We start from the raw sequence: 18,667 nt of genomic DNA, 5'->3' as shown, positions 1-18,667 counted from the left end.
AGCTGTAAATAGGTATTTCTGGAATGGATAATGATCTAAACTCAAAAGACAAATACTTTTTGGTTAATTCAAGTCGGGCCCAAATTCTGGTGTTTTACCCTTTGCTCTATCTACTCTGCACCAATTAATCCAGAAGGGGGGAGTGTAGCGAATCCAGACTCCAACTCTGCCACGTAACGATCCCCGCCCGATCCGTCAGGCCACTCCCAGCCTGCTGGTTGCCGATTGGGCAGGGAAGCGTAGAGCGTGGACGATTGGGCGTGGCGTGCGTGGATGAAGGCGTGGCTGAGAACAGGAAACTACGCGTTGGGTCAAACTCGGTAGTTTCCGGTGATCTTCGGCAATCTCCGGCAACGGTCGCCTTCTCGGCCGACTCATTTCGGGCATTTCCGGCCCATTTCGTGCATTTCCGTCTTACTTTCGCCTGCATCTCTACACTTCGGATATTTTCGTATCCCGCTCGGAGATACTCGGCAATCGCTCGGCCTCCCCCATCCCCCGGTAACGGTCGCTGGTGAGTTTAAATGAGCCGGGGCTGGCCGGGCCGGAGCCGCTACGGGGGGGGCCTGAGGCACTGCAGAAAGTGGGCCTGAGCCTCAAGGATGACGGTCCTGCAGGAACCCGTCCAGGTAATGATAACCCTCTTCTCTGAGACTTGGCTCGCAGCCTCAGTCAGGAAACCGCGTATGGCCACTTCGCGGCCTGGTGCGGCCTAGGCCAGGCTGCTTCTCCCGCCTCTCCCCCTGCGGGTCGTGCCGTTCTTCCATCGTTCAGAGGCCTTGTTCGCGACCTAAGCCGTGTTACCTCTGGCCCTACCTTCCTTCTACCCCTAGTGTGAGTGGCCTTCGGCGGTAATGCCTGTTTTTCTGTCGGAGTCCACGTCCGCCAACCCCTCCTGCGAGTCCAGGGGCCTGGCCTGGCCTGGCGCGGGGTGGGGGGGTGAGATGAGGGGGGGCCGAAAACGCGCCCCAGGTGCTCTCTTGTCTAAAGGATGATTGAGAATCACATTTGAACGGCGCTGGTACGATTTTCGAAAAGGTGGGGCAAGTTTGCGGGGTTTTTCTTGTTTTTGTTTTTGTTATGTGTGAGAGGATAGGATCGGCATTTTTAATAGTAATTTCTATTTTGGTGCCAGGCATTGTAACCCACGTTGTCTTTCTCGCTCAGTGGATTCCCCACTGGACAGTGTTGATCTGAGAAGAGAACTCAAAGGCCCGGGCGCCCGAGGTGCAAGCACCTATAGAAGGGAAGGGAGTAGAAAGGACGAATCTGGGTTTTTCCGTTACCTGTGATGAGGATCAGAAATATTTCATTGTACATGTTTATAAGACATTCAGGAAATGAAAGACAAATAAGGTTTTTTCCGTCCATTTCACTTTCCTTACCACATCAAGGTATGCTTTGACGCACAGTTGCTGTTATCAGGGAGGAAACCCTATTGGATTTTAAGTGTGTGATGCAGTGCCAAGTCGTTTTCCCCCCTGCCATCTGGAGAAATTGAATCTTTTGTCCCTTGGTGATGGACCAGGTCTGGAAGACCTTCATTTGATCTTTGACTTGGTCAGAGGAGTTGACCTCTTATCAGCTGCTGTCATTGAGTCCTGGACTTTACTTTGAAGCTATAAAGCAAACCAGTTTTAGAAATTTCTTCATATTGCCCTTAAGAGACCTGTGGTATGGAATAACAAATACTTTGATATATCACTACTTCTGTATTTCCTTAATTTTTCTTCACAACATGAAATGCTCATTTTTCCTACTTTGGCTTCATCTCCAGCTCTTTCCGTATAACAGCCATTAGTATTTTAATTAACATAATGCAGGATTTTATCTTAAGAAATTTACCTGTTCCTAAGTTGTATCAGTTTTTCCAAAGCTGTTTCTTTCAATCCAAATTTCTCTTGTGATGTAGAGTTCCTTTTATGGTTTTTTTGAGACCCAACATGAAATTAAATGGATTAGTAGATTGCTTAAATTAATTTCTGTTTCATATTTTTGTAATTTTGTATTTCTGGCCCTAAAAGACTTCTGAAGTGATAAAGCAGTTGCATTTATAGCATATAATGACAACTTAATAATAATTTCAACCTGTATAAAAGCATGGAGTGGAATAGAAATATGTAGCCTATTCTAGATGGTACCCATCAGGTTTTCTATTTTTTCTTAAAGTACTATCAGGATTAATACACTTAGATATTTTTAAGGCTTAAAAGTAAAATTCATCTTTTTTCCCCCTCCCTGATTCTAGCTTGTCCATTAGATTTTGGGATGGTAAGTTTAGGATATAACTAGGTGAATTTAGTGAGGTGTGCAAGCCTGTAATCCCAGTAGCTCTGGAGGCTGTGGCAGGAGAATTACAAGTTAAAGGCTAGCATCAGCAACTTTGCAAGGCCCTGTCTCGAATTTTTAAATGATAAATACCAGGGACTTCGCTCAGTAGTAAAGCAACCCTAGATTCAATCCCAGTACCACCACCACCACCCAAAAAAAGTGGGAGGATATGACTAGGTTAGAATTTTGGTTGTAATTTATGGTATAAGCAGCAGCTAATTAAGAAGGGATCTTTAACAGTGGGAGGAGCAAGCAACTTTGACCACAGTTATGAAGATCAACTGATGAGGCATAGTATTGAAAATGGGAATGAATTAGTAAGGAAAAAAATAAGATAGTCTTTAAAAAATGATGACTGGTTGCATATATTTGAAAAGGAATGAGAATAAATTTGGAAAATAGTTTTCTTTCTTGGAATGCCTAAGGCTTATGGTATTACTAGGCATAGGAAAAAGTTGACAGATAAAATGAGCAGCTATTTTATTTATCACTTTTAATTTATCAATTATTCCCAGGAGTAAGATTGACAATTAGAAGAGTTAGATGAAGTTGTAAACCAAGCCTTTTGAAAATCACTTTAATAAGCAATATAGTAATTGGGTACCATATACACAGTATCGTTTTAGAGTTCTTAGATAGTGAAAAAGTACTTTATGGCTCAAGAAATAATGAGAGGTAGAACCAGTGAGACATGGAAATTGATTTGATGTGAAGGTGGGGTAGATATCAAGAATGACTATGTGTGGTGGTGCACACCTGTAATTCCAGTGACCCAGAAGGCTGAGGCAGTAGGATTGCAAGTTTGAGACCAGCCTTAGCAATTCAGCAAGACCCCACCTCAAAATAAAAAGAACTGTAATATAGTTGACAGATAAAGTGACCCTAGGTTTAATCCTCAGTACCCAAGAAAAGAAAAAGAAAAAAGAATGACTGTCTGGATTTCATTTTGTTGGTGCTATTTAAGAAATGGAGAATCCTTTGGGGATGGGGGTAGATGTGAAGGAGGGCAATTAAACATTCTTTTTTAAACAAATTAAATTGCAGGTATTTGTGAGACTATCAAGTATTGAGGTATAACTCCTAATTTTAAGAGGAAGATAAGAATGCTTAACAGGAAAAATTGAGTAATGTTACAAGTTAGTATGTATTTGATAGCACAAATAATAATAAAGGAATTTGGGGGGCTGGGATTTGTAGCTCAGTGGTAGAGCGCTCGCCTAACATGCATGAGGCACTGGGTTTGATCCTCAGCACCACATAAATGTAAAATAAAGATATTGTGTCCACCTAAAACTAAAAAATAAATATTAAAAAAAAAAAAGGAATTTGGGAAAAAGAGATCTTTTCAGGCCAGAATAATGGGAAAGGCTTCTTAAAGGAGCAAAAACTTAAAGGCTAAAACTTTTGAAAAGTTTGGAATTGATAGAGAAGAAAAAGAATATTTGTGGCATGGAATGGCATGAGCAAAAGCCCAAAGATTGTAATATTGTTTAGGGAGAACAGCAAAGTATTGTAACCCTTGGCTTGAGTAGGAATTGAGACAGGAAGAAGAAGGTTTTAGTAGCCGGGTAGAAACAAGTTATAAACCTCCAGGCTGAGAGGTTTAGATTTGATGTGATAATGAATAACCATTATATGAGCAAAAGAGTTTTTGAGTAGAAGAATTACATAATGAAAACACTGCTTTGGGAATATTAATCTGCTGCTATTGGCAAGAAAGAAAGAGGTAAGAATTTAGATATACAAGTTACTTAATTTTGGTACAAAAAATTGGGCCAGCTAATATTTGTTGGTGGGGAGGAGGGAATAAGATGGAGTACATCGTAGAGCATTTGGCAATAATCCTGGCCTTTACCTACCAGATTTTCCTTCATTTCCCCCACCACTGACATTGCTAAATGGGGAGGAAGGATTTGCCCAATGATATAAACCAAAAATAAATTAGAGTTCTTTTTTTTTAATAGACCTTTATTTTATTTATTTGTATGCAGTGCTGAGAATTGAACCCAGGGCCTCATACATGCCAGGCAAGTGCGCTACCACTGAGCCACACCCCAGCCCCACTAAATTAGAGCTCTATACATTAAATTAAAATATATAATGTAAAAGTCCACAATAATGTTTTGGATTTTTTGTTTGTTTTCCTTTTTTATTATTCATTGCTGTTACAGTTATTTGAAAAGCAGCTGTTTTCTTTTTTGACAAAAACAAGAATATAGTAGTCACATTTAAGTCTGAGTACTTACAGATATTTGTTTACATTTAAAATAGTATTTCAGGTTTAAGAATAACAAGTAAGGAATTTTGCAACTTTATGCTGTTTGTTTACTTTTAAATTAATGGAACCAAGGACCAAGCCATTAATTTAATCAGTGACATTTCTCTTAAACATTTTGTAGGGATGTGGGGAGGGAAGGAATGCTGCTTTGTTTGGCTTTATAACTGTTTTTAGCAGCATTAACTACATCTGGCATTAATTTGTAGAACTCTAGAGGTTGATGTACTAAGTGCTTTTCTTTTGGTGGAGGCCTACACCATCAGTTGGGTAAAGGTAGATGAATAACCAGGAGCTTATTTTAGCTCTGCGCATCATCAGCTACTAATTTGTAGTGCCTCAGAGTAATCCGTCCCCCCCCCCCCACCAACCCCAGAGAGACACCATCACTTAGGAATTTAGAGGTGATTTCTCAGAGTATGGATGGAAGCTATAGGTGGGTTTCTGTAAGTGGCAAGATTAACTTCTGGATTTATAAAAGTTTGTGTTGGCTGGCATTATTATCTTTCTGATGCTAAAAGTGGTAATAAAGGACTGGGTATAGTGCAGGCTTTTAATCACAGCATCTTGGGAGACTGAAGGAGGAGGATCACAAAAAAAAATGGTAATAAAGGACTGGGTATAGTGCAGGCTTTTAATCACAACAGCTTGGGAGACTAAAGAAGGAGGATCACAAGTTTGAGGCCAGCCTCAACAATTTAATGAGACCCTATCTCAAATAAAAAGGGCTGAAGATGTGGCTCTGTGGTAGACTGCCCCTGAGTTCAGTCCACACTAGCATACCCTACCACTCCCACCAAAATTGGTATTAAAGGAATGATGTTCTGAGCAAAGCTTGATTTAAACTCAGAAAAGAATATGATTCTTGAATATGATACTTTATTGTCTTTCATTTCTTTAACTTTGAAAAGTCAAAAAAAAAAAAGTATCACATACCTATAATCCTGGCGGCTGAGAAGGCTGAGGCAGAAGGATCTCAAGTTCAAAGCCAGCTTCAGCAACTTAATGAGACCTTGTCTAAAGGGTTGTTTTGTTTGTTTTGTTTTCCTTTTGGTGGTACATGAGGATTGAACCCAAAGCCTTGCACATCATAGGTAAGTACTCTATCACTAAACTATATAACCAGCCCAAGACCCTGTCTCAAAATAAAAAATAAAAAAGGACTGAGAATGTGGCTCAGTGGTTAAGTGCCCTTGGGTTCAATTCCCAGTGCAAAAAAAAAAAAAAAAAGAGTTCTAGAACTTTATAATATATGTGCCCATAATGTGTATCATCCATATACCACACAACAGCTCCTAGAAATAGAGCCCCATTTTTCAGATGAGGAAACTAAGGCTGAGAAGAGTTTAATATTTTCCTCAAAATCATTCTAAAAGTGGTGGCACACAAATTTGAGCATAGATCTCCAACATTAAATCCTCTACTCATCATTTTCTTTAACAGAACAAAATTAAACAAGTAGGTTCTTGAAAAATCTTCATATTTCATAAATGAGTAATTAGGTGGTTAATTATTTGCATTACAAAATAATTCTGTTTATCACTAAGTTTCAATACAGACTCCCAGAGATCCTTAATTATTGGATATCAAGAAATACAGAGAAAATTAAAGCTAAGACTAAAATACAAGAATGCTAATAATGAGAAGACTGCCAAAAGTTCAAAATCATTTGTTTGTTCATTCAACATGTGTCTACTTAGCACCTGCTTTAAAACACATAATAGATCTTGAAGAATAATAACAAAGATGTATGTAATCCCTGCCTTCCTGGAGTTTATAATAGTAAGGAAGACACTAAAATTTCTTCCAAAATCAATGTAAAATTACGACGAGAAGTATTACAAAGGAAAGATTCTTGGTGCTATTAAGTGTTTAATAAGGATACCAAATTTCATCTTGGGGTTCCAAAGAAACCCTCTCTAAGAGAAAAATCTGAAGGATAACTGGAATCTGCTTAGTTTGAAGGAAAGGAGGCATGTACTAGGTGAAACTGCATGTAATAGAAGGTCTGTAAGATGGGAGTAATATGGTAAATTTGAAGAGCTGAAAAAAATACTATTGTACTAAGCACAGAGCACAAGAAAATATAATAAAGGATGAACTGGTTTGAAATGGGGCACAGTAGCACACACCTATAATGCCAGCTGAGGCAGGAAGGCCATAAGTTTAAGGTCAGCCTGGGCAATTTAGCAAGACCATGTTTGAAAAATAAAATAAAAAGGACTAGGGCTATAGGAAGAAAGGAACATTCACCTAGGAGTAAGCAAGGAGGCCCTGGGTTCCAGCTCTGCAAAAAAAAAAAAAAAAAAAAAAAAAAAATAGAAAGAAAGAAAAGAGAAGTAAGCACAAACTGTACTATGTTGCCAAGTTTGGTGATTACAATTTTTACAGTAAGAACAATGAGAAGCTACTGAAGGATTTTGAGTAAAGATGTTACATGATCAGATATGATTTGTGAAAAAATCATGGGGGAGAATTCAGAGAGGCCAATTAAAATACTACTAAAGGAATCCAGGCAAAATATGGTCTGCCTTATAGATGCAAATATTTTTTTGTGTGTGTGTTTTTCATTATTACTGCAGTTGTTTTAAGTTAGTGTAATTTTGAAAGGTACTTATGTGTGTGTGGTTCCAGAACCCTAGGCCACACCAGTACTAGAAGACCAGATATGGTTTGGGGGGCAGAATTATAATTATCAATTACTTAGCTAGACTTTCATGTATATGCCTGTCTTTGAAGTAGGTGTTTTAGTCTTTATTTTGTAGGTGATTAAAGCTCATAAACAACTTGATCAATGTGCTTAACAAGAATCAGGAATCCTCTTCATTAAATTTTTAAAAAAAGAAAGAAAAGAGATAATTGCTGAGTCAAATTAGATTGAAAACCCTTTAGCCTACTATTTTCTGAGTGATATTTTTTGAAGTTGTTATGCAATCCAAATGTTGAAATTCTCTGAGAACACTTTTAGTTTATCTCAGTACTTTTTTTTTTTTTAACCATTGAGCTACATCCCCAGCCTTTTTACAAATTTTATTTTGAAACCAGGTCTTTCTACCTTGGTGAGACTGACTTCAAACTTGTGATCTTGTGGCCTCCAACTTGGCCTCTCCTACTCTTGGCAGCAGTAATGCTTCTTCAGACACTAACTCTGTAGTAGTTGCTAAAATACAAAAGAGTAAGGACCTTTTTAAAAGTAGTAACTTGTCCATTTCTCCTTTTTTTTTTTTTCTTTCCTTTCTTTCTCTTTTGGTATTGGAGATTAAAACCCTGGAGCACTTTACCACTGAGCCAACATCCCCAGTCCTTATTTTTTATTTTTGAGACAGGGTCTTGCTAAATTGCTGAAGCCAGCCCAGAACTTGTGATTCTCTTGCCTCAGCTTCCTGTATCACCAGGATTACAGATGTGCACCACCACACCTGGCTCCTTTATTTTAAATATTTAAATTTAATTCCACAAATACTTATCAAGTACCTATTATTTCTAGTAGATGACATATTCAGCTCCTATCATGTGGACTAGATTTTGAGCTTTATACTATACTTCCAAATTTATACTATACTTCCAAGATAATGTGGATTTTCAATATATGCAGACTTCCAGAATATATGCTTTTTACTGGGGAGGAGGTTAATAGCTTTCATAAATTTTCACAAGTTTTTACTATAAAAAGAGAGATTGCTTATCTGGACACGTGGAATGATTCTGAACCCTGAATGCTTATTTATCACCTATAGAAAACTTTAAAAGTAGTGATAATCTAAGGACAATCCCAGGTGTAGAAATTGTGATTCAATGAATTTGGGATAGAACATCATCTCAGTGGGGTTGAAAGGCTTTGGTCTAGATAAGAGTAACATTTGAATGAGACTTAATGAGAGCAGAAGTTATTTGCTCATAGCTAAATATCTAGAGTCCAGAAAGTGGTCACATAGTAGACGCTCAGAATATATTCATTGAATAAGTACTAAAGCCCTCCAGTTTAAAAAAGTTAAGACAGTACAAACAAGAGGTCTTTGATCTTAAGTAGTTTAAATCTTTATTTTTTTTTTTAATTATTATCACTTTGTGTGTGTGTGTGTGTGTGTGTTGCTGGAGATTGAACCCAGAACCTCATACATGCAAGCACTCTACCACTGAGCTCCAGCCTGATAATCTATTTTTTTTTTTTTGTAATTGATTGGAGGCTTTTATTTTCTCAGATTAATAAAAAATTTATAGTTTGACAATTGTAGTTTATACAAGGCTATGGAGTAAATAGAAATTCATGTTATTGTTTGGTTTATAAATTAATGATTTTTAAAAATGATTTGACATTATCTAGTAAAGATGGACATATTCAATAACTCAGTAATTTTATTCCCAAGTATCCTAATTTGGAGAACTTCTTAAACATGTACTCCAAGAAGTGAATACAATAGTGTTTGTTAGCCAGGCATGGAGGCGCAGACCTGTAATCCCAGTCAGTCAGGAGGCTGAAGCAGGAGGATCACAAGTTCAAACCCAGCCTCAGCAAAAAGCAAGGTGCTGATCAACTCAGTGAGACCCTGTCTCTAAATAAAATACAAAATAGGGCTGGGGATGTGGCTCAGTGGTCTGATGCCCCCAGGTTCAATCCTTGGTAACCAAAAAAATAGTGTTTGTTGTAGCATTATTAAAACAAACAAACAGAAACTCTAGAAATAACCCAAATGCCCATATAAAACATATTTTGATATCTTTAAACAGTGGAAATATTATTTATTCAGCAATGAAAATGAACAAACTCCAGCCTCAGATATCATCAAGCATGAATTTAAAGTTGGAAAACTAAATATGCTGCTTCTTAGGGATGATAGGCACGAATGTATCAAATTATGAAGAAAGCCAGAAGAAAGGTCAGCAGAATTCAGGGTGGTAGTTTCCTATTTAAGGCTAGAAGAACTTATATTATTGACATGCTGGAGGAGCCTGTAGAACTTCAAAGATAGTTGCTAATATTTTATTTCTGGACCTGAGTGGTTAGTGCATGGATGTAGATATTTTTTATTATTTTTAACTTAAAATGTCCTATCTTATATATACTTTATGATTCTTGACTCTTTAATTCGAGTGAATTAAAGATTAGTCCTGTAATTTTACTCATTTGTATTCCAGTGTGCTTCCTTGAGTGGCTGAGAAATAGGTGGCATTTAAGCTAATAGGTGAGGAAGTTTTTGTGGGAGGATGACATACATTTGAACATTTCCTTCATGTGTATCATGAAAAATGGTTGAAAACCACTGCTGGTAAGAGCATGTAATTTTAGTAGGATAGGCAGACTTGTAAACAGATAACTGTAATATAATATGACTATTCTAATGAAGAAGTAAATGAAAAAAAGTAATGGCTAGAGGTTAGCCAAGAAATAGAAATAGAAACTCATATTATTATTTGGTATATAAATTAATAATTTTAAAAAATGATTTGACATTATCTAATAAAGATGAACATATTCAATAACTCAGTAATTTTATTTCTAAGTATATATCTTAATTTGGAGAACTTCTTAAACATGTACTTTAAGAAGTGAATACAATAGTGTTTGTTAGCCAGGCACGGTGGCGTTATTTAAGCTAGGACTTTAGAAAGAATTAGAAATTTATTAGGGAAGGTTGGTAAGGGAGCCAGCATTCCCTGATGAAGAAAAAGGATATGCAAAGGCACAGAAGACTAAAAGTAATGCAGGTTGAGTGAGTAAATGCAGATATGTCAGGAGTCATACACACTGTGGAGTTTGCTCTATGGGCATTGAGGTTTTATCACTTAAAGGTATTTATATTCAAAGCTTTGTGCTAGGAGTAACTTTGAAACTCTGTGTATCTGTATTTATTTTCTTTTTCTTCCACTTGCAGGCTGCTATATGGCAAGCACTAAACCATTATGCTTACCGAGATGCAGTTTTCCTTGCAGAGCGACTGTATGCAGAAGGTTTGTAAATTTTCATTTATATAGAACTATAAAATGCATGAAATTCCATCACTTTTATGACTAACAAGATTCTTAGTATCACCCTCTTGTGTTTTCTTTATAATTGACCACTAGTTCATAAAAACTTTACCTATTATCTATGTGGCTCCTTTTGTTTATTTTAATAACCATAGAGTTGATTCAGGTTTATAGACTCTGATGTATTTAATCATTTCCCATTCTTTAGGGTTTCTTTCCCTAGGTTGTTTTTTTGTTTTGTTTTGTGTTGTTTTTTGTTTTTTTGGTACTGGGGATTGAACTCAGGGACACTCAACCACTGAGCCACATCCCCAGCCCTACTTGTATTTATTTAGAGAGAGGGTCTCACTGAGTTGCTTAGTACCTCGATGTTTCTGAGGCTGGCTTTAAATTCGTGATCCTCCTGCCTCAGGCTCCCAGGCTGCTGGGATTACAAGTGTGTGCCACTGTGCCGGGCTCTAGGTTTGTTTTTTAATTAGAATAGAGTCTATGTTCTATAGCTAACAACATGGATTTAGAATCCATAACTATGGCACAAATCCTAATCCTGTCACTCAAATATACATTTTTATGACCCCAGGCAAGTTATATAATGTCTGAGCTTTTCAGATTTTTCATTTATAAATATTAATAAATATGGAATTGAATATATATGAATTTATTTTTCATTAATAAATATGGAATTATGGAATTGAAAAAGTAAGCAGGATAATATATTTAAAGCACTTGGCACAGACATTTAACATGGTAATAAATGCTTAATAAACATTTCGTAATGTGTTTTGTTTCTATCATTAAATTATTATAATTATTTTGCTAAGATGCTGATGTAGATAATTGTGGCTTTTTAATTTTTTTTATTTTTTTAAATATATTTTTTTAAATTCTATATGGACAGGATGTTTTTATTTATTTTTATGTGATGCTGAGGATCAAACACAGTGCCTCACACGTGCTAAGCAAGCGCTCAACCACTGAACAACTCTAGCCCTGATAATTATGACTTTTCAGTTCTACTATTTAACATTTTCATTTATTTGAACTCAAATCAGCTTTGTCATTTTCTCATTGCTTTAGTAGCTAGAAAATTGTCATCTTACAGCTATACTAAGTACATGGTTCTTGGTACATTAAATTTTTTTCAAAGAATTTATAGTAGGGGTTGGGGATGTGGCTCAAGCGGTAGCGCACTCGCCTGCCATGCGTGCAGCCCGGGTTTGATCCTCAGCACCACATACAAACAAAGATGTTGTGTCCGCCGAAAACTAAAAAATAAATATTAAAAAAAAATTTTTAAAAAAAGAATTTATAGTAGTATATTGAGTAAGATAAGAGCCAAAAGTTCTGTTATTTTACATTATTACTTAAAATAAGTCCCACATGGTATTTTACATGTTTGGGGGAGGGTTGTTTAGTTTGCAGAGGATGGGGGTTTGGGGGTTACTGGATATTGAACCCAGGGGCACTTTATCACTGAGCTACATCCCCAGCCCTTTTTATTTTTTATGTTGAGGTCGGGTTCCACTGAGTTACTTAGTTCCTTGCTAAGTTGCTGAAGCTGACCTCAAACTTTACATCCTCCTGCCATAGTCTCTCAAGTTGCTGGGATTACAGGCATGCATCACTGCACCTGGCTCTTACTTGGTTTTATATTAAATTTTTTAAAATATCTGGCTTTGCCACCAGAATCTCCTCTTTCCCACTAGTTAATTTTCTTTCTTTTTGTATTTTGGCAGGAGAGGGGTCAGTTACTGGGGATTGAATCCAGGAGCATTCTACCTCTAAGTTACATTTCTAATCCTTTTTATTTTATTTTGAGATAGGGTCTTGCTAAATTAAATTGCCCAGTCTGGCCTTGAACTTGTGATCCTCCTGTCTTGGCCTTTTTTTTTTTTTTTTAAGAGAATTTTTAATATTTTATTTTTTATTTTTTTTTAGTTCTCGGCGGACACAACATCTTTGTTGGCATGTTGGTATGTGGTGCTGAGGATCGAACCCGGGCCGCACGCATGCCAGGCGAGTGCGCTACCGCTTGAGCCACATCCCCAGCTCCTGTCTTGGCCTTCTGAGTAGTTGAGATTCAGATGTACTACTGTACCCATCTTAATTTTCTATTTTTAAGTCAATATCATATTATTTTATAATTAACACTTTATATTCTTTCCATATTTAATAAGGCATATCTCCCATTATTGCTTTTTTTTCCTAACAAATTCATGCTTTACTGAGAAGTCTTTACCTTTTTGTAATTTTATTTTTCCAAGTGCATTTTCTTACTGCTTTGAAATTACACAAAGACTCCTGGGATGTGGCTCAGTGGAAATGTGCTTTCCTAGCATGCACAAGGGCCTTTGGGATCAAATCTCATCACTGGGGGAAAAAAAGAAAAAGAATGTGTGGTTGAAATTACACAGAGATTTGATCAATGCTGATCCTGTACCATGTAGGTCTATAAATTAAGAGCTACTGACATCTCTACTATGTATACATATACATGTATTTGGTAAATTGGGTATATAAATGCTTTTATGTACATGTATACACCAGAAACAGTAGTGTGTTCTTTTTATTAATTTGTTTGTTTTAGTTTTTTTATTTTTTGTATTGTTTCCATTGGATTACTTGCCAAGAGTTTTCAATTTGTAATGTTTGCAGGTGAGCTTTATTTTTGTGTGTTTTGTGTGTTCCTGCATGAATTGATAGTCCAATCTTTCTGTATTAGGATTTTTCTCTAGTAGTAAGTGCTTATTTACTGTAAGCATAAAGAAGGTGGATATCAGAGGTTTGCCAGGCATTTGTCACAAAAGGAGAAGAGATAAGAATATTAAAAATATATAGCCGGGAGACTGGGGCTGTAGCTCAGTGGTAGAACGTTTGCCTAGCACGTGTGAGGCACTGGGTTCAATCCTCAGCACCACATAAAAGTAAATAAAATAAAGGTATTTTTTAAAAAATTTATATATATATATATCCAGGCCAGTGGCACATGCCTATAATCCCAGTGATTTGGGAGGCTGAGACAGGAGGATTTCAAGTTCAAAGCCAGCTTCAGCAAAAGCGAGGCACTAAGCAACTTAGGTAAGACCCTGTCTCCAAATAAAATACAAAAAATAGGGCTAGGGATGTGGCCCAGTGGTTGAGTGCCCCTGAGTTCAATCCCTGGTACCCCTTCCCTCACCAAAAAAAAAAAAAACATATGTATATATATACACACACATACACACACACACACACACACACACACACACACACATATATATATATAGACAAGATGTGGGTCAGGTAAAGTTAAGACAGAGGTGGTTGATAATTAAGAAAGAACAGAGAGGTCAGGGCACCAAAGTTCAAATGAGGTCTAAATGAGAGGTGTATGAGAATAATATTGGAGAGGAAGATCATAATCCACACCCAGAATTCTTTCATTAATGAAACAAAGAGTCATGAGTTCAGTAGCTGAGACTTCTAAGAAGATATGAACCTCAGGATCAGGGATTTCTCAAAAGGACAGGAGTAAAGCTTGGGAACAGTCTTGAGAAGGAAGGTGAAACCTCCTTATCTTACTCCGAGGTAACTGACATATGAGGAATTTAACTTTCCTTTGAGAGTGCAGTGAAGCTTCTGGAAGAGAACAGGAGCTAAGTGAGAAAAGTGGGGAAGATCTGTGCAGCAGGAGTTTGAGGTCCCAATGAAAAGATTGACAAGGGTAAGAAGGAAAGACTGGTTTAGAAAGAAGATAGAATAGATTACCCTCTTCTACTTCATTATGCAAGAGCAAGGTTTATCAGAATCTATTTTTATTTTCATCAATACCTAGGCAGCACCAGTTTTTCTGTGGTATATTTCTAATCTTTCTTTTTTCAATTTGTTGATCAGAACAGAGCTGGGGGTGTAGTTCAGTGAAACTCTACTGATATAGAATGTGAAAGGCCCTGGGTTTGATCCCCATCACCACAAAAAGAAAAAAAAAAACTATGCAGTTTTTTTCATTGCAATTAGGCTCCTAAAGGTTGTACTCATTTAGAATTCAGATAATTAAGGGGCTAGGGTTGTGGTTCCCTGGTAGAGTGCTTGACTAGCACATGCAAAGCACTGGGTTTGATCCTCAGCACCACATAAAAATAAATAAATAAAATGAAGCTATTGTATCCAACTACAACAAAAAATATAAATATTTAAAATTTTTTTAAAAATCAGATAATTGAATTTTCCCACTGAATTAGTAGTGGAATTCCCAGATTAGTCCACACAAAGCTGTAATCCGCATGTTATGTGTGCATAATAAAATGCTTTCATTTGGGAAGTTGCTTGGGGTGTGTGTGTGTGTGTGTGTGTGTGTGTGTGTGTGTGTTTCTCAATATAGGACCTAACCGCTTCATTTAACTTTTTTACTTTTTTAATATTTTTTTAGTTGTAGATGAACACAATATCTTTATTTTTATGTGGTGCAGAGGATCGAACCCAGCGCTTCACACATGAGAGGTGGGCACTCTACCACTGAGCCACAACCCCAGCCATTAACTTTATTTTTATGAGGGAAATTTTTAGAATTTTAGTGCATTGAGTGCAGATATCATCACTCAATTCAAAACAATAATTCTGTCATTTATTGACTTCTTGCTATATCTGGGTGACCTAAGTGGTTAATATTATTTTCTTATATAACCTTCAATAATCCTATATAGTGCACATTGCTATTGCCTTTTTAAGGTAAAGAAACTTGAGACCATTGTCCATAGGCAGTAACTGGTTTGTTCTTTCTGATTCCACTTTATCAAGGGTAGCAAATCCTTGCCACTTCTCTGATTTACAGTCATAGTAGACATCACTAGTTCATCACAGTACTCATTCCACTGAATCAACCTCAGAATTCTTGTTAGCACAGTGTTCTTGGTTGGCACGTAGCTGATAGACTACATGTAACCTCTTTGCTTAGTGACCTCCTATGCTTCTAATGTTTTGGGAAAACATGTATTTTCTAATGTTTTGGGAAAAACATTCCACAAGGCATGAGGCCAAAGAACTTAATGGGTTGAATCTTTTGTTAGTTAAATTCTTGAAATATTTTCTGAATTTCAGTAGTTCCTTGTTACCCATTTTTCTTTCTCCTAAGGAGTTTCATAGCCTGGTGTAGACTATAGTGTAAGAAAGGAAGAACAGCAGAATGGTTTAAGAATCTGAACTCATATTCATTAACCATTTGATCTTAGACAGAAGAAGTTATTCTGAGTCTAATTTTCCTCATCTTTAAGAAGGAAAAATATCTAGTGAACAAGTAATTTCGAAGACTCACATATATAAAGAATTTACTATAGTTCTGGTGTATAGGAAGTCCTTTACAAGTTCCTTCTCTTTCCTAGCATATTCTAATACAGTGAGTTTCCAGATCTTTTTTCATCCTTATTATATATGATGCACATTGGTATCCCCCATTGGTTTATTTCTTTAGTCATCAATGGACCTTTATTTTATTTATTTATTTATTTATTTATTTATTTATTTATATGCGGTGCTGAGAATCGAACCAGTGCCTCACACATGCTAGGCAAGAGCTCTACCACTGAGCTGCAACCCCAGCCCCTGAGATCCACATACCCTCTTTTTCCCCACCTCCATACTGAGCTATATCCCCAGCCCTTTTTATTTTTACTTTGAGACAGGATCTTGCTGAGTTGTCCAGGCTGGTCTATATATACATATATTTGTTTATTTTTATTGGTGCTGAGGGTTGAACCCAGGGCCTCACATGTGCTAGGCAAGCACTCTGCCTCTGAGCCACATCCCCAGCCTTGGTCTGGTCTTGAATTTGCAATCCTTCTTCCTCAGTCTCCTGAATGACTGAGATTACAGGCATGCACCACTTTATTCTGCTACCCTGAAACTTTGAGCATTCATAGTAAAAAAGATTCAGATTTTGGAAAGTTTCAGATTTTCAGATTAGGGATGCTCACTCAGTGAAGTCTATGCAAATTCTTCAAAATCCAAGACTCAAATCTGAAATGCTTCTGATCCCAAGCATTTTGAACAAGATGTGTTCAACCTGTATACATAGGGCCTAGCAGTATTTATGGTTTCATGTAACCACAAGGGGTCTTGAAATGTATCCTCCTCAGGTCAGAGGAGGATATTACTGTAATTGATTTAAGAACTTAAATAGATAATCAAGATAAAACATGTATAACAAATCATAGATAGCTCCATAATGTTGTGCCCTTAAATACATACAACATCCAAGTGTATAATAGAGCAGTCAGCAGAGTGCTCTAACCTTTAAGAAGTTTTCTATAATATTTTATCTTATCAAGGCTACGTAGAAGACACCTCAACTAATTTTAGGTCTTGACAGAATAGGTCCTTATTTATATTGTGTTTTTGTTTTTTGGGGTTTTTTTTAGTTATACATGGACACAATATCTTTGTTTTGTCTATTTATTTATTTTATGTGGTGCTGAGGATCGAACCCAGGGTCTCAGACATGCGAGGCGAGCGCTCTACCGCTGAGCCACAACCCCAGCATTATTTATATTGTTAATCATCATGAAGCACTTATTTTTTTAGTTTGAAAGCACTGAAAAAGTAATTCTTCTTTCTATTTGATGGAAATGTATCTGAAGGATTTAAGATAATGTCCCTGTTAACTATTTTGGACTTCTGTTCAAAATACCTTTCCATTTTTGAAGCCTAACCTATTTGTAAGAAGGGGAGCTTCATTGGCAGGAGAGTGAAAAAGGAGAGATTAAATTTGATCAGTGCATCTGTATGGAAATATCACACTGAATCCCATTAATATGCAGTTAATACATATTAATAAAAAGAAGAGGAGCTTCAGTAGTGTTCTACAACTTCAACCGTGCATTCTCAAAGTGTTTCTGTGTGACTGTTTTATAGAGTAGACTATTTCATCATATAGATGTACTGTAGTAACAAGCACATGATTGACTTCTCAGTATAACTTTAGGAGTGACTGCCCAGTCATTGCTCACTTTATTCATAATTATGAAATATATTATGGACATTATATTTCACAATCCCAGACCTTGTTTCCAGATCTTATTTTGGTGTCTGTACATTAACTGGCTTTACCATAATCAGCCTTAGAATTTTTCTGACCTTGGCATTTTAGGAAGCGACTATCAGTTTATTGTTCTAGATGATATTTATTTGTCAATCCTATTCAGTAAACATACATCTGCTTTCTTTAGGTGCTTATTGCTGGTTCACTAGTAATATTTTTGGGGACTGTTATCTTTTTCCATTAATTATAGGGAGCCCTTAGAAACCACCATGTTTCTTATAACAAGTCAGGTTTTTCTGAATTCATTTCATTATCTTAAATGTCATTATTTTACTTTTTTAAGTTTCGCCTAAACTACCAATCCATAATCCCAGTTGAATATGTAATTTTTAAATTATTACACTTTAGAAAATAATTGCAAACACCAAAATCATACACACACAAAATAGTTGATATCTTTATGTTGTTAGGGAATTTTACTGCAGTGAAAATGGACCCACATGTAATCAAGTATCTATAAACAAAACATTTGATAAAGCATTACTGTGGTGGAAGTTAAACTATGGGAGCCATTGTTTATTGGTATGGTCAATAATTTTAAGATAGCAACAAGAAACTAAGTCTTTAGCTGGGCTCAATGGCACATGCCTCTAATCCTAGTGACTTGGGAAGCTGATACAGGAGGATCGCAAATTCAAGGCCAGCCTCAGCAACTTACTGAAGACCTAAGCAGCTTAATGAAACCATGTCTCAAAAAAATAAAAATGAAAAGGGATGGGGTCATAACTCAGTGCTTTACACACCTCAGGTTCAAACTCCAATACCAAAAAAAGAAAGAAACCAAGTCTTTGCAAAATCTGAAAGGAATTACACTAACTCCTATAAATTAATACTTGTAGCTCAGTGAAATTAATAATTTGTTCCTGTTGCAGCAGAGCTCCTCAGTTGTTTTTTGATCCTGCATCAAGTGATATGCCATATGTGCAAATTTTATTTACTACATTTGGTGGGGGGGGTGCTGGGGATTGAACCCCGGGCCTTGTGCATGCAAGGCAAACACTCTACCAACTGAGCTATAACCC

At 36.7% G+C, this 18,667-nt stretch overlaps 1 protein-coding gene across 7 annotated transcripts in view; it reads left to right on the top strand.

Annotated features, from left to right (window-relative positions):
* Positions 1 to 471: 471 nt before the first annotated feature.
* CDC27 (cell division cycle 27) overlaps positions 472 to 18,667 on the top strand; it is a 59,849-nt gene continuing 41,653 nt past the window's right edge. For all 7 annotated transcript variants that reach the window (XM_081272514.1, XM_081272511.1, XM_081272513.1 and 4 more), the window contains exons 1-2: positions 472 to 629; positions 10,480 to 10,555. In XM_081272514.1, the coding sequence (XP_081128640.1) occupies positions 603 to 629; positions 10,480 to 10,555 (103 nt within the window). In that variant the 5' untranslated portion in view covers positions 472 to 602. The remainder of the gene's footprint in view (positions 630 to 10,479; positions 10,556 to 18,667) is intronic.

This window comes from Spermophilus citellus, assembly GCF_964194105.1.
Source record: "Spermophilus citellus genome assembly, chromosome: 17".
Taxonomy (NCBI): domain Eukaryota; kingdom Metazoa; phylum Chordata; class Mammalia; order Rodentia; family Sciuridae; genus Spermophilus; species Spermophilus citellus.
The sequence above is the reverse complement of the archived record's forward strand: the minus strand, read 5'-3'. Positions and strand labels throughout refer to the sequence as shown.